The sequence below is a fragment of the Balearica regulorum genome, chromosome 3 (genome assembly GCF_011004875.1).
Source record: "Balearica regulorum gibbericeps isolate bBalReg1 chromosome 3, bBalReg1.pri, whole genome shotgun sequence".
Classification (NCBI taxonomy): Eukaryota; Metazoa; Chordata; class Aves; order Gruiformes; family Gruidae; genus Balearica; species Balearica regulorum.
This window is the reverse complement of record NC_046186.1, coordinates 126370822-126392596: the sequence shown is the minus strand read 5'-3', so window position 1 is coordinate 126392596 and position 21775 is coordinate 126370822. Positions and strand designations below refer to the sequence as shown.

General features: G+C 44.6%; 1 protein-coding gene across 1 annotated transcript in view; it reads right to left on the bottom strand.

The window, feature by feature from the left end:
- The window catches only part of RIN2 (Ras and Rab interactor 2), a 264998-nt gene that overhangs the window by 99799 nt on the left and 143424 nt on the right, over nt 1-21775 (bottom strand). Inside the window, 5 exon segments of the mRNA XM_075749984.1 lie at nt 15881-15993; nt 16879-16993; nt 18767-18933; nt 19405-19681; nt 20267-20427. Of these exon segments, the coding sequence (XP_075606099.1) occupies nt 15881-15993; nt 16879-16993; nt 18767-18933; nt 19405-19681; nt 20267-20427 (833 nt within the window).

The window sequence follows — 21775 nt, the reverse complement described above, 5'->3', positions numbered from 1 at the left end:
TATTGCTTGGAAATACCATAAACACCCTAGTAATAAAACTCCAACATTAGTAGTAAAAACAGTAGCAGTGTTTACCCTCTGAATCCACGTTTACCTTGCATTCCTCATCAGACCTGTACATTATTTACGGTAAAAAGTCATCATCTGTTGCCTTGACAGTCTTCTTTTAATACACAGTAAATCCATTCATATGCCAAGTACCTTGAACTGTATTCCCATATTACACTGCCCTGTGACTTTGGATCGTTACAGGAGACCCAGCACTCAGAAGGAGACGCTGCAAGAGAGGACGTCGATCTCTGGCAATTAAAAAAAAAAACAAACCCCAACAAACCCCCAACACCCCCCCCCAAAAAAAACAAAACCAAAACCCCCCAAAAAACCCCCCAAAAACAAAACCCCCACAAACAAAAAAAACCCACAACCAAAAAATTCCCATGATTCTCCTTGAAAATCAGCCCCTGTACGATGTACCCTCTTCTGCATTGTAGCAATAGTCTTAAGTCATAAATTAGATTAGTCTTCCATCAAATAACTTAAAAAAAGAAGGAATTGTAGCAGACCAGTTTTGCCTGGCTTGATGCCAGTTAGCAGCCAGTTCATCTAAAGTCCCAGTCACACTGTTCAAAAACTGAGCTAGGAAATCACATGAACGTTGAAAAAAATGATCTTCACATCGATGCAGGATTTTTCCAGGTTGTGGGGGTTCAGGGAGAGGGCAGACCTAGATGGGGCCACGGGTCCTATGAACAGTGAACAGGATATACATCACGACTTGGAGGTGCACCGCGTTCAGGAGATGCCAGCCGTGGTTTGTATTGCACAGGTAAGAAGGAAGCTCCTCCCGACAGTCTGCCACCTGCATTAGTGATCTCTGCACATTGGCAAGTTCACAAATGTGAAAACATTGAATTCTGTCATGATGGAGAAACACAGGAAGATGCCGTAAAGGGAAAGGCACACACACCCTAGCTTCTTATCCAGTTTCCATTTGTTCATGTGGACGCCAAAAACCTACAATAAACACAGAGTAAGCCACCACAGCAGGAACATTTCAAATAAAGCGGTAAATTCCCTTCTCAATTACACGAGCACGATGACTGCCCCCTCACTGATCACGGTCACTGGAAGCAATCACAATGCAAGTTCTGCAACAAGTGTGCTGAAGAAGTAAATCAGAGCAGCCCCTTCACAGTCATTGAAGCCACGCTGACTTACATCATCTCAAGTCCTGGCCCAAGGGCCTTAAGTTTCTGCAATGAATTTCATTTTAGCAAGAACAATCCCATTTAATTCAATCAAACTTTTTCAAAGGCCAGATTCCTTTTTTCTTCACTCAAAATGCTTCATTTGAGTCAGATGAACTCAAAACATGCCCCTCTGCATCTCAATCTAGAGTCACACAGTCTAAGGCCGTGCTTGACTTTGCTTAGTTTGCTCCCCCACAAACCTCTGGAAAGATCGTGTCTTGCGTACGAGAAAATTGTGCTGGTGTGCAAGGCACAGGAGGACTCCCTATAGCAGCTGGTCTCAAGATTTGAAAGATGTCACACAAATCCTCTTATCTCTACCTAGCCTGCTCTGCTGGACTTGGGCAGGTCAGGGAACACGAGGCACTGATTGCAACAGAAACACTGTCACCTCCAGGCACTATTTGTTCTGATCTCTGTTGATTTCAGAAGGTTCCTACGTAGGACCAAAGCAAACTGTACAGCATTTTGTCTACCTGTCCAACAGGAGAATGGATCTCACCATACATCAAGGGATCTGCTTCAACTCTAGCATGAAAAATAATTAATGATTACTAATGGATCTCCCGGGCTCCTTCCATGAAACATAAGACAAATGTGAGAGCCATCCTGTGACAGCAACAGCTTCCGCAAAGTGCCAGATTAAGGTCTGGGGAAGTTTACAATAGGAGTGACTGTTCCTATCCCTTAACAACAGACTTTGCAGCCACTATTACAGCTGGAGGTGAGAAAGGAACAGGTGAAGAGAATGTCTATAGAAATCACTCTTTTGGAAATGAAGAAGAAAAGACTATATACATACTGTGACAAAAACAGATGCCAGCAGGAGACCAACAGAATAGATAAGTCCTCTGCTGTTTAACCGAATCTGTAAAAAAAGGAAGTTTATAAAACCGTGTCACAATTTCAACCAACAATATTTCTCTCTGCTGATAGTTCTGTAATCCTAAACTGCTGAGTTGCTAAACACTGGCTTGCAATCTGTAAATGCCAAGTCAGACCATTACATCACAAATTATTTTGCCTACTCCCTATTGCCAAAGAATAAGCAGCATTATTAGAGTAGCATCCTTAGCACCTGACAGCACTTCAAACTGTTCCACCCCCACATGGACTTTGTCACCCCTTATACTGTTATATCATGAAATTTCCTTTTTGGCAATTAATTCCTATGTGAGTCCTGTAAGAACAAACAATGAAAAGGAAATTTTGCATTCAGTCACCAATTAATGCTTCACAGTGGGGGAAAATAAACAAGGACACACACAAACATGTAACTTCCTCCCTGCTCTTAACTCATCTCGGTGAAGGAAACAAGTCAGTAATCTCATGTCCTGAACTTCAGCTGCTGAAAATCATCGATATCACTGCATCATGGCACACTAGCGCAGAGTCAAATAAGGCAAAGAAAAGACTTATTTCCTGCAGGGCTGTGTAGAGGTATCGTCACTAAGGTACCCAGGCGCATCAGTGGCCCTGATGTAGCTGTCTCCACGGCAAAGTTACAGTTACATCCAGTGTGCAAGTGGAGAACCAAGATACAGGTGCTCAAAGCTCTGGAGCTATTTATTTGCCATTTTTAGAGGCTTTGGAGTCTAACCAAAGGCACTCACCTGTATCTTTAAGCCCTAAATACATTTAAAAACATGATTTTATGTGACATAAACCTAAAGCTACGTAGGAAGGCTACAGGGAATAAAGCCACCTCTCCAATCCTGTTCCTCAGCTAGGATCGCACTTCTCGGTTTCCCATTCTTCTCTTGGGAAGCTTAATCATTGCCCCTTTGGGCGGTTTTATACGACCTTCTCAAGCAGTATCACCTGCAGTATCGTCAAGGGAGCAGTTAGGTGGAGTCTCTCAAGGCATTTCTGCAGGGGTTACCGTGCGAGGAAGGCAGACTTCCTCCTAGTGAAGGCTGGCTTCAGGGAAGCAGCAGGGCAGCTGGAAGCTGTGGGCCAGGTTCCTCGAGTGACTGAACCATAAATCTTTAGACCACCTAATATCAATTATTATCTTAAGGCCATCATAAGGTAACACAGCCCACTGTACTCCTCCCTGCTCCTTCTGTGCAATGCAACCCTACGCAAAGTTGAGTTTCAACTGACGCTCACCAAAACTGATTACTATTTAAAGTAGTAACCAACTATTTAAGTTTCCTGGCAGAGATCAATCTTAGCAAGAAATTATGTACGAGTATTTCTCAAGGATGCTTTAGAAAAGGACGTTGCTATTGTTTGTCTAGTAGACTTTGACTTTGTGCAGTGAAGGTGTATTTTCAGTCACACCACTCGGCTGCTGAGGTCAAACAGCAAAACTAAAAGCAGTAATCTTCCTTAAATGGGCTGGTAGCCAGTTCTTAATTGCTCAGTTTGTTCTACATTTGTACACGAGGAAAAGCAAAAACATTAGTCCATTCCTGCAAATGATCTGCAGACAAGAAAATAGTTCCCAGAATGAAAGTTTTTCTCTAACAGCTGGATTTATTTCTCAGGGTTTTGAACTGGTTTTAGTCCAATAAACAATTCAACTAAACTTTTATGCTATAATATTATTTTCTCAACTGTCAACACAGAAAACAATGGTACATAGTATATCACTGGCCACTCTTCAGTGCTCGCATCCTTCCAGTTAGACTATAAAGAAGCCCCTTCACAAGAGAAGTGGGTTCTGCTAATTTGATAACAAGGAGCACTACAATTTCATGAATGCAAGTCTGCTGAGGCACATGTAGCATTTTGCATCACAGTCAGGAAAAACTTCTCACCTACATGTTGCTCCCAAATCCAGAGTAGTGATTTAGCTTCATTCCCCAAGGACAACTGAGGGGAGGGTCTGACTTTCAGAGTCAAGGAAAGGATTATCGGTTCCTACATTTTGCAAACTCAAGCCTGCAATGAACTCCATACACCCAGGATCCTCTATCCAAATCCACATTGGAGACAAGTTCAAGCATGCTGCACAAAGACAGTCCTAGAAGGATTTCTCTCTTCTCCTGTATGTGCTCAAGATTCAGCACAACGACGCACTGCTGTACTTCTAATAAACCGTGATAAGCATGAATAGGTCTTGCACAGCTACTATACACTGGAATTGTCATAGCATTTGTACTCACAAGCGTGCCACCAATTTGCAGAGCTCTGCTGCTGCATGAGATTTGCTGTTATCTTCATGTATGTTAAAATACTGGCTTACACAAATGGCACATTTTCCTTCTTCACCCATTTTTGCCATCATAAAAAAGGCTACAGCCATGACGATCATTTATTCTTAAAGGTATTACAGGATTCTTTAAAACATAGACTGTAAGTGTATGCATGTACAGCAGGACCATTATATTCCTATGGCCATTACATGTAAAATACAATATCCTCACTAGACTGACTGTCCAAAAAAATGAAGGATTTGGATTGCTTCAGAGTGTGAAGGCCAACTTTGGGACTGTCTGCATAACTGAAGGTGAAAAATGTAATGATCTCACTGTTAACATAAACTGCAGGTTCTAAGTGGCAGACAGGAGGAAGCGTATTTTTGCGGCTATGGAAGCAGTCTCTAAGGCCACTGCAGCTTCTATTACCAGTCCCAAGCAAACCTCAAAGTTTTGCTGAAACAAGAGCTGCTCTTGGGATGAGACACAACATCAGGTTCTAACCCAGAAGACCTTTTTCTTTGATACTCTACAGCATATTCCCCATTACACTAAGGAGCCAGGACAAGCTAATCTGGGGGCTCTGTGCGCACATTACGTCACTCCCACGTATCCACTCCTCTTCTGCTTCCACTAATCTGAACGGTCCATACCTGACAGCTAACCTGGATTTCCATTTTAGTTATTCTTAAATGCAAAAAAAACCAAACCCCAAACCCTAAACTAACTTTGTGTAACTAAAATACAGATGTAAAGCCACCTTCTCTGCTACCCCAAATGAGCAGCAGCTGGCTAGGAAAGACAGATACTATTTTACAATAAATTCCTGTCTGGATTTTGGTCAGGAATTCTGTTCGACCAGTGCCAATATCTGTAAAAACTCTCAGTGTGAAATACATCAATCAGAAAAGAATCTACAGGAAAAGGAAGCAAATGAAGCAGCTGGGAATATTTTAGCATGGAAAATGTCTGAATTCAACCTAAAGTGCAGACGCTGCTTCTCAGTTACATCATTAGCCTCCATAAAACCAGCAGACATTTGGAAAGATGACCACTCCAAAGGCCTCTCTGTCTGATTTGCTGAGGACAGTGCTTCCAAAGAGGGGCTGCTTTCTTTGGACTATCTACAAGGCTCCTCTGGAGGTCATTCAGGGGAATAAAAGTTGCTATTAAGGATTATTAAAATGTAGAAAGTACACGCTAATTATTTATGACAGGTCTATGAATATAACAGTAATACACGTCATGCTGATCTCACATGGGCAAAGCAAACGTGGCAACCCCTTCAGCAGCGTGAGCACCAATTTTCCCTCGCAGCGGTATTGCATTAGAACACTTGAGTTTCACTCCAGGTTAACAGTTCTCAACCTGGGTTTAACTAGCGATGCTCCTGGCCTGGGATCTAGCCCAGCTCCCACTGTTGTGCAAAGCAATTAGCTATTAATTAGCCTAAATAACAAGAACTTTCCTTTACAAGGCTTGACTATCCCTATAGAAAGAGAGGACTTCCTGGGAGAGGTGAAAGTGTGTTTTCTAATGCAGTTTTTACTTTCCACTGCTTTTTGCTCTGAAAAAAATTGGACCATTTATTAGGGTCATCACTTAATACCTCACTCTGCCATGGGACAGTAGGATTAAAACCCTTCCATGTACACCGCAAAGGGTGAGCAAATGCTAGCTGTGGAATGCACTTTGTCAGGAAGCTCATTTGACTGAACTGGATACATATCACAGCTGGACTTTCTGGAAGAAAAAGTGCAACTCTTTGGGTAAAAAACCTTGTTGGTGAGCTCAAAGCACTACAAAAGCTGCACAGAATTCCACACGTTTCCACTGTGGCTCAGGAGTTGATGCATGCATGGCATCTCCCTGCCAAGCCGTGGAGCGGGCAGAAAGGGGACAGAAGGGGACAAAGACAACAGGTAAGAAGGGCTATAAAACAATGAGAAGCAAATGAAAAACAACCGAAAGACAGCTGGAACAAACCCACATTGATATAAGCCTGTCCTCAAAGCAGATTTGCCCTGGGACAGCTGGGAGACGGATTCCATGGCTGGGTGCTGGGTGTAATTCTAGATGCACTGGACTTGCAGTATGCGCGCTTTGGAGTTACTCTATGTGCACACAAATAGTCCAATTAATTTGGCTTGCTGCTTATGCACAGAGCAGCTCTGCATGGTGTGTGCAGGGAGGCCAGCTGCATATGATGCATTGCTTGTCTGGCACATGCAGTCAGTCTGACCTCACTAGATTTTTCCCCATGTGGAGAATGGCACACGTTCAGGCACCTTGCCCAGGGGCTCTGGGTTATTTAAGACAGCCTTGGTGCAAGCTGATTTACACCAGTAAGAAACCTCTATCATAGTAGATATGATTCCTGTTTAAGCCTGCTGCCCAGATACTTCTTACTGTAAAGGTTTCTTGGAGTAATACAGTGCTTTGAGATTCTCACAGACTTTATAGCTCACATTGAGAAGAGAATGAAAGCTGTCTGGGTTTGTTCAGGTCCAAAATGCAACGGTAGTCTGCTCTTTGATGGATGTTTTTTGCTAAATATCCTCACTCCAACAAAGAAAGGTCTCCTTGGAGCAAGAGGAAACTCACTGCCAAGCATCTGGGGGGACTGCAGCCTGAGGACTTGGGAGAGATGTTCTCCAGTAAACCTTGCGCTGGTGGCAGAAGGGGTTTCCAGCGTCAGATTGGCCAGCAGCAACTTCCCTGACGCACCGGTCACTTTAGGGCACTCCCCATTTACCACAGCTGAGGGAGGCAGGCTTGAGCAAATAGCCCACATTGTTTGGGGTAGGAGCACACAGTCCCTTCTACCAAGTCTGCTACTGGGCACTGAGGTATTTAATTCTTGCCTTAAGAGTAACTAGAGGACCGCTGCCAGAGCTCTTGGCTAGCCTATACCTAGCCCTGGAAATGGTTATCTGAAAACATAATGGAAACCCTCAAATATTAATGAAAACAAGAACATTTAATTCTAGCAAACACCACTATTACTTATCTAACACCAAAAAAAGAGAACATACAATTTCAAAGGAGACAGGTTCAGATTTGCTCTAAGCCCGCTGCAACTCTGCACAGTATTGCGCTAATTGGTGCACAGCAGGGGCTGCTCATCAGAACAAAACGGCAGGTGTAACAGCTTCCTACTGTTTTATCCTACCTGCTAATACTAAAGGTTTTCCTACAATCCCCTCCTGTTTGGCCCAGGTCTACATTACAGCCTTTCTGTCCACAGCAAGGGCTACAATCACAAAAGCCACTCAAGTAGGCGTGCTGCTTTTTTTAACCTTCCCTCCAGCTCTGGTAGCCTTTCAACATTTTCTAATCTAGTGCCCACCTATCTATTTCAAAATGTAATCATACAGAACCATGAATTGTTTTTTACAGTATTGCTGAGTGGTTCTGAGATAGTTAAATCTGAACTAGGCTGAACAGCCACTGTTCACGTATTTCTCGCTTCTCTCATTTTAGTTCTACGCTTGCCTAAAGAATCCTTTCTTTTTCTGCATTTGATTTTGGACTACCTGCTGCTGTTTCACACATTTCCCATAAGCCTACAGCTCTGGAAATACAGTTTTAACTGACAAGCTATTCCCACTTCTCTGATTATCACTGTAGCCTGCTCTTGTTTCTTATTGTGACTTCTAACTGTGAGCACAGGAGCTCAGAACACTGAAATTTGGTATAAAAGCTTAAGAAAAATCTGTCCTTGACCTGTCAAATTAGGGTAGAAATCAGTCAAGCAGCCTTCTCATGAGGTAAGTGGCATTTCCTGCAAGAGGCAATGGAATAAGTTTTCTCAGGGTATGTGACTGTGTAAGTTCAGGGAAAACAAGGCTAGCAAAACTCACAGTAAGGGAGGAAATAATTTCAGCTTTTAGCAAAGAGCAGAAAAAGGGCCTCAGCTAGAGTCTTCTTAATTATAGAAGGAAAAGCTCAGTTCTCTATTCGTTTAAGAATAGGAAATGCTTCTTTCCCAGGAGAGAACTGTCTGCAGACGAAGCACTCCCTCATACTGCAAGGAGGAAAAAAATCAACATTTCCAAACTCTCCTTTGAGGTTTGGCTTGTATCTAGTGGCTAAAGCAGGCCAGATGAACTCTCTATTTTGACTGATCACACATGAAAAGTTTGCAAGTTCAAAAATCTACTCTGTCTGAATTTGAACAGAGGCTATCTCCCTACTTCTTGTGTAGCAAATACAAAGATGCTGCCACCAGCTCCAGCTATTCCCACGCTGCTCCTGCAGGCAATAAGGAACCAAGGCTGAAGCTAAACAGCAGAGGAAAAACAATGGAAATAAAATAAATGTGATTCCATTCTTCAGTTCTTTTCTGGCAGTTGCTGAAGGGAAAACAAGGAGCTATTGCCAAAACCCAGACTGGTTTTGCTCCAGGGTCCAAATACGAGAAAAATTACCTCATTCAGGAATATTAGAAGGACTCTGCTATGTTTCCAGTCCCTTGGCTGAAAAAGCTGCAGTTCCTCTGTCTGTTTGGGGATCCTTTTCCTGCCGTGTCCCTGCTTGGCAGTGGAAATTCAGTGTAAATCCTGCATTCCCCAGGTCTTGCCATGAGACGGGGGTCTCAACAAACTGGAACTTCAGACATGTGCTGCATTCCAGCATGTTTCAATGGAATTTCCTTCTTGAGCCTTTTCTGAGACTCCTAAGAAAGTGTCCTTGGTTTGCTCTGTATCACACAATTCACTTTGCAGAGGGTACACACCCTGGAGTACGCAATATGGAGCGCTGCACATCATAGACACTCAAGGTATTAGGCAAGAAATGCAGGGGTTATGGTTGGAGAGAATGCCTGTATTGTTAGGAGCTTTGGAAGGGACCAGACACTTTTGCTCTAGACGCTTCTTCTCTACTACAGTATAATCATTCCAGTCTCCTTGTCATGAAACCAGGGAGAAAATGCACTCGGTACTTGCAAACTATTTCAGCAAGTTGAAGAGACAAGTTAGTGGCATCAGTGTGCACCTGCCGCTATGCCCATCCATAGGTTTTTGGGATCAGCCAATAAATTAATCGATTAATACCCGCCAAGCTGCATACTGCTGCTGCAGTGGTACCAGCACATCACGTGGCAGATGCTAAGGTGACAGCTGGAAAGAGTCTGGCACCCCAGAGCAGGAGGAGTAGTAACATCTAGAGAAATGAAGGGTGATGCTGTGAGAAGCAGGACCCCTGCAGACACTCAAGAGTCCGGCCACCCTGTTGCTATCCCGGACCTTAATGATTGTCCTGATGACTCACAGATCCATTGAACCTATCCTCCCTCTTCCCACAGAGGATTTAAGGTGGTCTATATGCAGGTACCGGGGCCAGAACGGGGCAGGGAACAGATACAACGATGTTGGCTGCGAGGAGATGAAGGCCGGCTTTGTCCTAATGCCGTAAGATTCCTCATAGTGCCTTGAATTAAAACAGCGAACAGCAAACTGGTCAGCGAGTAGCAAAGCACAGATGATTGCTGTCTCGACGTGTGTTTGCCAAGCGTCCGCTTCCCTCTGGATTCTCTGATGTCTAATAAGGCTCGCACTGGGGTTACTCCTTCTCTCTCTAGCTGCCTGTTTGCATGAAAAGAATGTAATGTCTCTAAGACTTCTAACTTACTGTCAAAGTTTGCTGAAACTGGCAAGTTATCAGGCAGGGGAGTGATGAATACACACGAGTATAGTCCCAAATGCTGATGTGAACAAATGAACCTGGTTGTTTATCCTTAGGCTAAAATTCCTGCTCTTTAAAATACTCCTAGCTGACATCTGGTTTACAGCTTCATATAAAAAAAAAAATATTCCAGAGGGAAGGAATTGGATGGAAGACACAGGGCAAATGTCCTTCCACTCTGGATTTGCCATGGCCACTGGGGAAGGATGCTTACAGGATTACAGAGTCAGCAACATGTCCAGGACTCCGAGCTGGAAGAGATGAGAAAGTGAACTCTTTTCAAAGGTTTCTCTAGGTCCAGAGGGATGCTGCTTTTTCTCTGAAAGTCCTATTGGCATGCTAGATTAGCTGCGGTTGATAACAGAAGGCTAGGACTGCAGCAGGAGAATGGCCAAGTGACCTCTGAGTAGTGGAGATGGAAGCTCCAGCGGGAAGCACAGAGGAAGGCAGAGTTAGTGCCTGGACATTAATGGGTGTCCAGAAACAACAAGGACTCTTAAAATAATAAACATATAGTTGGGTTAGAGACCAGACATTGTCAAAACAGAAGGGATCTGATGTGGAAGCTGTTTGATATTGACTAGATCTGCCTTTTGATGAGAAAAGCATCAGTGGCCTGGCCCAAACCAGGAACGGTGGGACTGACAACTGAATTGAAGGCAAAGGGTGAGGGCAGAGGAGGACCTTTTCGTGTCTTCACCAACACTAACATTTTTCTGGAGAAGCATGAGATGGAGCATTCTCTGGCTTGGGTTTGGACTGGTAGTCAACTGACTCCAGTCAGCACTGGAAGGAAGAGAATAAAAAACCAGCATTGCACATCGATGATCACACTGAGACAGACCTGGTTCATGGCAACAGATACACAGGCGAGGCAGGACAAAATGGTATCGGAGACTGGTGCCCTGGAGCATACAGTGGTTTTGCAAAGTGCTGACTGGCGTGCCAGCCTCCTATATCATGTCATGAGGAGGCAGCCCCCCTGTTCAGACTGGGGCTGTGACTGCCCTGCAGTCGCCACTTGCGGTGTACCCACATCCTACAGGAAAATAGTTCATTTAAAGTAGGAAAAGAGAAGAAGGGGAACTTCCTTCTCTAAAACAAGTGACAGATGCTTCTAAGATGCAGCCTGAGAAGCAAACGATGGTTTTCCATTCCTTTCTTGTAACAAGAAAGGAAGAATAAAATAAGCAAGCTGAAACAACCATTGACAATGGGCCTGGGAAAGGAGCAGTCAGAACTGGGAGAGGTGCTTAATCAAAACGATTGGGATTTAGCAACCTAGCACTAGGATGTGTCTCAAGAGATTCACAGTCTATTTCCAGTTGTGCCTCTTACCTACTGTGTGACCTCCAGCAAGTCGATTAGTCTCTCTTTGACAGGTCCCCTCTTGCTCTTTTCCTGTCTTATCTATTAGATCACAAGCTGTATTTTTCCATCTGTCCTGGCTTTGGCTGGGATAGAGTTAATTTTCTTTCTAGTAGCCGGTACAGTGCTGTGGTTTTGGATTTAGTATGAGAATAATGTTGCTAACACACTGATGTTTTAGTTGTTGCTGGGCCGTTGTAGTGCCTACACTAAGTCAAGGACTTTTCAGCCTCCCAGGCCCTGCCATGAGCACAGGAAGCAGGGAGAGCAGAGCCAGGACAGCTGACCCAGGCTGCCCACAGGGATATTCCCTGCCACAGAGCGTCGTGCTCCGCACAGAGCTGGGGAAGGGGCTGGGAGGTGGGATCACTGCTCAGGAACAGACTGGGCATTGGGGGTTTTTTGCATGTGGTGAGCAACTGCATTTACGTGTAACTTGTTTTATCTATTATTGTTGTTGTTGTTATTATTATTCTCTCCCTTCGTTATCCTATTAAACAGTCTTTATCTAAACCCGTGAGTTTTGTTTTTTTTCCATTCTCCTCCCCATTCCCTTGGGCAGGGAGGGGTGAGCAATAGCTGCATTGTGCTCAGCTACTGGCTGGGGTTAAACCACGACACCATGTCTATCTCATAGAGTGAACTTGTTTAAACAAGAAGTCCTGATTCTGCACGGGGCTTCTTGTGGTTGCTGCCACAACCACAACAAAACTAGGCAGTAACTGGGACCTTACAGGACAATGCTTTCGATATATCAACATCTCACAACCAGCCAACAAGCTTGCAGGCTGCGTCTAATTCACAGCTCTCTGCTTACCTCAAATCAAAATGCACTATCTGTAAAATGGGGTCTGAAACACCCACCTGCCCTTAGGGAGTTTAAGGAAGGCTCAAACACAAGCTCATCCTACAAAGTGTGCCACAGCAGCTGAAAGCGCCACTAGCAGTGAGACTGCTCTTCCCATTCAGAGTGAAACCCCATAAATCTCCTTCTGGTTGGGAGCAGCTGCTTGGCTGGTTGGTGTGTGAAGCCACTTCACCGCCTGTGGCTGAGGAAGTTCAGAATGCACATAATCACAGGACCCCACGCTGCCACATGCGTGTGCACACCGCAGCACAGAGGCAGATAGAAAGAAAAAGGGAGCAGATCCTCTTCTCCACTTCTGCCAGAACTCTTTACACCAGCATTAATAGGGAGCAAAATTTGGCCACAGGGGATTCTGAGTCGGGCAGCCTGGAACAAGAGATACATAGGGATTTTACAGACTATGATACTGGAGAAACACCATAGCCTGAAGAAAGCCCTGAGTGACTTCCAGAAAAATAAGGCTGGAGGGGGCTTCTAGGAGGTTCTTTTGCATTAAAGCTTAACTTTCAAATCACACAGTCTACTTTTTTTGGCTTCCACAAAAGCTATTACTGCTTTAACAGCTTGTTTGTTAAAATGCACTTACTCCTTACTTTCAGCAAAAGCTTAACTTTGCCACAGTCCTCTTACATCAAACATTCTGAGGAGGCAATCATGGTTTTAGATGGCCATGCAAAAGTAATCGTGATCAAGCAAGCTCTTTTTGTCTTTTAGAAATCTCTCCTTCCCTCCACACAAAACAGGCATCGCATTGGCTCTGCGGAGTTCCTCTTTTGGAGGAGATGCTACAATAACAAATTTGGATCCTGCCAAATACCAAAGAAGAAGTACTAAACTGTGTTGGCTCAGAAGTTACCTAGTGCTTCTGAATCACAGTCACAGTTAGCGGACAAGCAGGCTGGCCTGAGCGTGTGAACCCCCATCCAGTGAGCAGGCCTTGCTCGTGCAAGAGCCCAAGGCTCGGCCCTACGGACTCCAGGGAGCAGGAGCTCTTCACCTCCTGCCCCTGCTCGCCTTGGCGCCAGGCGCATCAGCAGGGTTCCCTGAATAACAAACAGCACCTTGCAGCTCTTAACGCTGTCACCAGGCGACACCTGATCCAGAAAACTCTAGCCTTTTCTGGCAACTTAATACTTAAATAATTAATTACTAATAACGGGAGGGGATGAAGGGGAGAACTTGTTTTGTTTTAAAGTCCAGTTATCCAAGGATTTGGAGGGAAATCCAGGAACTGCAAGTGAAAACTGAGGAAACTCTCTTTGCTAATTGTGGGGCTGTTTCCAAGACTGCCTTTTCTAACCATGTGATCACACTGTACAATGAAGATTTTTGCGTGTGCAAAACAGTAGTGACATTGTTATGCCTCCATGAAAGCTGGCTGCTTCTGTTCACAGCCACTTGTTTTCATCCTTTTCCGCAAAAACATACAAGAGCTACAGATAAGCTGCTCATTAACGAAAGGGATTTTATTCCTATAGCATTGCTTCCTTTTTCACTCCTATATTCAAAAAGAGAAGATCCAAGGAGGTACAGGCTGGTCAGCCTGACCTTGATCCCTGGGAAGACGATGGAGCAAATAATCCTGGGAACCACTTCTAAACATATGAAGGACAAGAAGGTGATTGAGAGTAGACATACAGATTTTATGAAGGAGAAATCACATTTACTCAGCCTGATAGCCTTCTATGATGAGGTGGACTTGTTGGATGAGGGGAGAGCAACCAATGTTGTTTATGTTGATTTTTAGCAAGGCTTTTGGCACTCTCTCAAACATCTTCATAGACAAACAGAGGAAGAGCAGACTAAGTAAGTGCTCAGTGGAGTGGACTGACAACTGGCCAAATCACTGCGCTCCAAGTCCAGCTGGAGGCCAGTCACTAGTGGTTCGCCCCAGGGGTCAGTACTGCATAACGTCTTTATTAAAGACCTGGATGATGGGGCGGAGGGCACCCCAGCAAGTTTGCAGCTGATACAAACCTGGGAGGGTGGCCGATGCACCAGAGGGGCGTGCTGCCATCCAGAGGGGCCTGGACAGGCTGGAGAAATGTGCAGGCAGGAAACACAAACATCAACAAAGGGAAATGGAAAGTCCTGCACCTGGGAAGGAACAACCCCACGCATCAGTACACAGTGGGGCTGGCCAGCTGGAAAGCAGCTTGGCAGAGAAAGACTAGTTGAACCTGATGGACACCAAGCTGAAGTCCACAATGCACCCTTGTGGCATGGAGCACCAACAGCATCTTGGGCTGCATTAGGAGAAGCGTTGCCAGCAAGTAAAGGGAGAAGATCCTTCTCTACTCAGCACTGGTGAGACACATCTGGAGTGCTCGGTACAGTTCTGGTCTCTTCAATACAAGGAAGACATGGACTTCCTGGAGCAAGTCCAGTGAAGGCCCACAAGGATGATTTAAGGGACTGCAGCATTTGACATACAAAGAGAGGCTGAAAGAGCTGGGACTGTTCGGCCTGGAGAAGAGAAGATTCAGGGGGATCTTATCGATATGTACAAATATCGAGGGAGAGGATAGAGAAGGTGCAGCCAGACTCTTCTAAGTGGTATCCATTGAAAGGACAAGAGACAACTCACACAATTTTAAATACAGAAATTCCATTTAAACATAAGAACGCTTTTTTACTGTGAGAGTGGTCAAACACCAGAACAGGCTGCTGCGAGCAGCTGCGCAGTCTCCATCCTTGGAGGTATTCAGGACCCAACTGGATGTGGTCCTAAGCATCCTGCTTTAGCTGACCCTGCTTTGAGCAGAGGGTTGGGGACTAGACAGTCTCCAGAGGTTCTTGCCAACCTCAACAATTCTGTGATTCTCCAGTCTTTTAACTTTGCATTCACTTAGTGACTGTAGTGAAGAGACTCTCCTCTGTCCTACACTGCTGACTGAGTGTTGTCCAGCTAACAGCAATAGCAACAGCGACTTCCTGGCATCTCCTCCTCTTCCTTCTCAGAAGGGAGCTTGCGATAACTTTGGGGATGGCAGGCGTGGCTCTTTTATCATTTGGGAAATAAAGGAGGGTTTCACTGGTGTTGGGTAGTTTTTCTCTAACAGGAAAGCTCTACAGTGTTTCCTGATGATGGTCACGTTCTGAAATATTATTTAACAGCTTCCTTCATCTTCCAGTGCGTTAACGGTTTAGTAACACTAGAATTTTTCTTATCAAAAGCCCTACATGTCTGCTCTATCCTTTATTTTCCACCTATGTGTTTATCCCCTCTATCTTAATAAAAATAGGATCACTCTCCTTATTTGGAATATATTCAAGTGTGTGAAAATACAGTATATATTCTAGTGAGTATACTTATTTCAGCACAGACTGCTGCCTTTAAGGAAGAAATGGAAGTTCTTGTCCTCCAAAGGATGGGGAATGTCCACTGACAATTAATTGCAACTTCTCCCAAATCACAGCAGAGCAAAACGATTTGTTTCTTCAAATCCAATCCACAGAATTTTGGCCCTTTTTTTCCCCCCCTAAATAGATCTGTCTTATAAAAAAATTAATTAAAGAAATAAATAAAAAAGTATCATGTGAACAAATGTAAGACTTACATATGATCCATAATTCACTGCTAGGGTCTGCAAAGCCCAAGGGAGGCCTAGGCCAATTAAAATATCAAAAACATTGCTTCCAATGGAGTTGGACACAGCCATATCCCCCATACCTGCAGGAATGGAAACCATGTACAATCAGACATGTCTCAGAAAAGTCTTTCAACTTTTAAACAGAAATACATTAATCTGAGCTAATCCAGACAATTTTCACGGATTAAGGCAAAGAGGTAAGGGAGATTCTCCTCACCCCACCCCTTTCCCTTTCCCCTTTGCCCTCTCCCCATCATACAAGGCAAGCAGGGTTGAAGGGGCTGAATCCACCTTCTAGGATCATCTGAGAACTTCCCTCAACTAATCCTCTGCTGCTGTGAGGGTCATGGCTACTGGCTGTGTCCTGCCAGCACTCTTGTGCCATGCTCAAGACGGGGCTTTTGACGCTTTGCTGTAACCACATCAGTTTCTATACTGGACTGGTTAGATTAGGTCTTCGGGTAGTCTGTTAAGTAGCTGGCTGTTTCAATGAAGAGCCACTGTTTCTGTTCCCCAAAGCAGTACTGACAGCTTTTTCTCTTAAAACACCTGTTGCTGGAGTCATGAGGAGGGGGGAAAAAAAAAGTTTTCCTTAAAAACAGTAGTACGTTCTAGTCCTTTTGACTGTGGAGAAAAGCTGGAAAGGAGATTGAAAGACCTGTATGCTACATTCTAAAAAATTTCTATACCACTGATATTTAAATTAATAAAAACGTTGTGACTTTTGGGGAAGGCTTGAAGTTGACAATTGTGCCAAAACTGGTTCCACACCATCATTAAGAACCTGTTAGCTGCTTTGCAACAGCAACATAGTTAATTTCCTTCTTTGTTCTTGTTTTGACTTTCAGCCTCAGGAAAAGGGCTCTGTATGTTTTCACATTCAGGACACATCTGTGCTAGCTAAAGAGGAAGAGGACACAAGGAAACGCTTCCATAGCAGGATGACATCTCTGCGATGAACCTACCTTGCCTTGCTACGATAAGGCTTGCCATGCAGTCCGGCACACTGGTTCCAGCTGCCAAGAAAGTGATGCCCATGATCACATCTGGAATTCCCAGTGTGTAGCCAATGATTGTCACCTAAAGAGAGGAAATAAACTGTCAAGCTGCTTACAAGAATTAAAATCAAAGACCAGCTTGGCCCAATTCTGCAAGATGCTGTGAGACAGGATTTATTGCTCAGTGCAAACTCACACTTTCTTTAAAGAGAAGCAGTGACAGGCTTTTTTGGTATATTCATCACCTGGCAGAGGTCAGCACTGACCTACTATGTACCCTCTTTGGTTAGCTGCTTCACACCTTTCATCCACAATTTTCCTGACACTAACTTGGAAAAAAGACTATATGGTGGCCCACTACCCTGTGTAACAGTCTCCTGATCTTGGCTGAAGCTTTCAGACATTATTATGTAGAAATAATAGCTAAGTAGACACTAAAACAATCTCATGGTTTACTATACTATGAAAACTCTATATGCAGGGACATATCCCCAGCTGACTGCAAACAATTCCTATTGGCAGAGAGAAGATACCTTCAATTTCCTCTTTCCTTTGCTATGCTGTCTATGATAAATTACTGCTCTTCAAGTTGATTAATATTTTAAAATATTGGATGCCTTGGCCTAATGATGTCCATTTCCTATTAGCCACATTTAATTGCTCTCCTGAAGTCTCTGCAGCATACTCCAAGAAATGTGAACCATATGTCAGAAGCAGCACAGTGACCCTGTGGGCTCTGGTATTTCAGCTATAGAAAGGTGGGATAACACTTCATCTTCGCAGATGAAAAGCAGAAGAAAACAAGTAACTTTCTATTTCCTGTTCAGGGTAACATGGGCTACTGAAAACAAAACAAAATAAAAAAAAACCCTCTTCTGTAACTGCTTTGGTAAGTTCCCAGGGAAAAGCATGGCATTCACTTTTGCATTTAGACCAAGAATTAATTACGAAGGCAGTGAAGATTTTTTTTTTGTTGCCCCCCTCTGCCCTGTCCCAGCAGGAAAGCAGTGGCCAGTGCTTTAGTGAGGTACCTCCATGCTCTTCGGGTCCCATGTCGAGACAGACCACAAATCGTGCGCTCCCATCACCAACAGCAGCAGCCCAAACCCAGGCTTCCCTTTTTAGACCCTCTCCTGATGCCAATGCCCCATCGTCTGATTCTGCTTTGGAGTACAGACCGCCCCGAAAGAAACACAACCCATGCTGCAATATTACTGTAATGCTAATGAGGACAACTTACACTTTTCACCTACACACATCATGTAATGAGACCTGCAGCAAGCTGACAGGTTCAATGACCCAGCCAGTGCACAAAACTTCTCCCCTGTGAACAGGCCAACTATGCTTGGATTTCCTCTTGTTCCTTTTTATTTATCCCCTTCCACCCTTAAGATAATGAGGTAGAATTAAGTTCCTGTTGATTAGAGTAGTTGTGCAAGATTTTGGCTGAATGTCACGCTTTTGTTCATGTGGAGTTCAAAGTGTTATTCACAACTCTGTCTCCCAAGCTTGCTCTGAGAAAAGGAAAACCTATTGAGGCCAGATTGTGACTAGCGTCAGGGCCTCTTTACACTGCCCCGCACAACAAGGGAGGTGTTAAACTGGTGGAAGTGTAATGTTTTTTCCATGTTAAGGAATCTGAGTGAAATTCTAGCCCTGAATCAAGTTCAAAGGCTGTGGCTACTGGCCCCTAATTTTCTTCTCTCAACGTGGACAAGTCTAATAGAAATGGAAGCAGACTTAACATTTCTCATTTAAAAATTCAGATATGTAGAACTTTCTACACATTTAAGTTGACAAAACCCACTTCTGTTGTCTCTCCCAGGCTGTGATTTCTCCTTTAGTTGGTACGTACCATCCACACCATCATGTAGGAGAAAGCTGCAATCCAGAGGGTAGAAGAAGCAAAGGTAACCATGAACCATTTTTCCAAGTGGGGTTTGTTACAGTTGGGCACTGTGAAGTACAGGACAAAACTCAATGGCCACGTGAAGAGCCACTTCAAAATTTCCATCTTGCCAGCTGTAAAACAAAGAAGGGAAACAATCGCAATTCTAGTCTACCTCACTTCCGAGCAAAGGGAAGGCCTAGACGCAGACGCATCTGACCTGCGTTCAGGCACCTTACCAGCGGCTTCACCATCCTCAGCTTCCTCTGCAGTCAGTGGAGACACACAGGTCTCTCCAGAGGGTGACCCAGGTTTTGGGGGCAGAAGCACCCCATGGAGGTTACTGCCTCTCCCCTTTCACTGCAAGAGCAGCACCGGGGCAATGCACAAACTGCAGCAAAGGTGCATCTGAGCCCAGGAGTCTGCATCCTGAGAAGTTCCTGCTGCTTCCCGGTTCCTCTCATCTTTACCTGTGAGCAGGGACCACATTGCAAGGTGCAGGCTGATGGGAGCTCTCAGAGACACTTTTACCTCAACACACATCTATGATGCTTTCTGGCATACCCAGACTGAGTTTTGCTTTCTGGAACAACACAGAAACTTACTGGGTAGGTCAAAAGGTGTGTACGGCCCTTCGTTGTCATCATCGTCATCATCTTCTTCCTCTTCCTCATCGTTTTCATTGTTCTCATTATCCTCATTCTCGTTCTCTGTCTCATTCCCAGCCTCAGCCATGTCTTCGTCCCGCCGTGTGCCATTCACGCCCCGCTCAGCGGAGTTGCTGGGGCCTGTTCCATTCTCAACCACGTGCTTGATAGGTATTTTGATTGCTACTTCTGACTCACCATTGGTGTAAGTCCTGCTATTGATCAGCCTTTGTCTCTGTAAATACAGACACAAATTCTTGCTGAAAGGCAGATTTTTTTAATTTAATTTTTTAAAGAGAAAGGGAGGAACAGAGAAAGAGATATGTGCAGAGTTCCTTAAAAAATTTGCTTTAAAAGCAAAAGGGATGAATTTTGACCAGTTATAACACGATGCTTACGTGCAGATGATGAGAGAAATTTCACATATACAACTTTTAAAAGAGAAGAACCAGTGGCTGTAGAATTGACTGCAAGAGTACTCCAAGACCAGGGCCAGCCTAAGTGCAGACTCAGTGGAGTACCATATTATTAAATAAGCACAAGTGATATTAATGTCAGATCAATGCAGGGGGCACCTCCGGCGAGCAACAGATACAGGTAACATAACAACGTAACGACTTGCAACTTCCTCTGCTAAAATCTCCATGGGGACAGACAGCAAGGGATGATTTAGTAAAGTCAGTGTCAGAAGGATAAAATCTGGGAAAATGCTATCAGGGATCCAGAAAAAAAACAGGAGTTCCACTGCAACCCAAACACAGCTACAGGAAAAGGCAAATTCAGAGGAAAAGGGGAGTTGGGGGGGAGATTAAAGACATACCTCGTTGATTAACATGCGGCTGGCCATGGAGAGACGTGTTTTGGGAGGGAAGTGGCTGGTTATCATGATCCGGAGCCCAGCCTCGGAAAATGAAAGCTGGTGTGGGTAGGCAGACAGTAGCTCATCCACCATGATCACCGAGGCTTTACGGTGGAAATTTCCTGCAGCCAAGAAACAAAAAGAAATTGAGGTCTTCTTCCAGCAGTCTCTCTCTGCCCTATGTGGCTCTCAGAAGAATAAACTTGTGGGTTTCAGACGTCCTTTGTAAGAAGCATTCCTTCAGCTACTGCCATTCAAAATATGGCCCCTCTGTCCTTAATTTCTCTCTTTACAGATCCTACATTTCTGTCTTTAAATAAATTGCCAACATGGTATCTCCACTCACGCTCATTACAGAGATTTAAATCTGCTCTGCACAGCTCATCATAGGCCTGCGTTAGGCAGATCACTGCTTCCACAGCAGCGAATCCACCAAGGTATAAATAGTGCTGCAGTAAAGCTGCACCATGCCACTGTTATAATCTGCGCTCCTGTAAGGATGTTGACCTCACCCACCATTAACTGTACATTGGGGTGAGGAAATTGTCACCGTGTTCCTGCGGGGTATCAGTGCAAATGAAAAGCAGGTTCCTGCATCCTGGATGCAGCTCATGGCTGGGAAGTGGCATCACACCTGGCAGCAAGCGCACGTGCCAGTCCATGGGATGCAACCCAGCGCGCGGGAGCAAAGGAACAAAGAGATGGGGGCAGGTACCCGAATCACGCTGCGGCTGGGGCACACAGCCAGCGCCCATTAGCTCCGGTGTGGCAGCGCCAGCGTCCATCCTTTCTGTGCCTGGATGCTACCTCGGGCTCTGAGTTCTGGGCAGGACTGGGACTCGGCAGCAGGGAAACCTGAGGTCTTCCCCGACACACCTCTGCTTTGGTTTATTAAAATCAGTGCTGAACACCAGCAAATGTTTCATGACATTACTATTTATTACCATCACTGGTAGTCTTACAGAAGAGTATCTCCTCGGCCCTAGCGTCATTATTTTTTTCTGACTGAGAAGGTCTCCTTGGATTAGGTGGGGTCATCTGTATTAAAAAAAAAATCCAAACAGCCAGACAGCTTTGCCTTGTGACTTTTTCCATGCTGGCATTTCCTGCATGGCACTTGGGAGAACTGCCCCAAACACAGAAATCCTTCTACTTGATTCATTTTGGTCCTCTGTTCAGAAAAGGCCTCAGAAAACAAACGGTAGTGTCTGAAACCCTCAGGCAACCTATTGCAATGGGTGCTGTTTGCAACCCCATGCTACTGGCTGGTGTGCAGAGCAGTGCCACTCGCCTGTCTGGGCCTCTAGTGGCCCACTGCCAAGTAAATATAGGAACAAGCTGCAAGAAAATGAAGCAATGCTTTCATCTTCCTTCCTCAGCCAGTCTGAGTAACCGCAAGTGTCCAAAACAAAAAATGACCAGCAGCTGAGCAGTGTCATGCAAAAACTCATTCTGGGGAGATTTAAACCA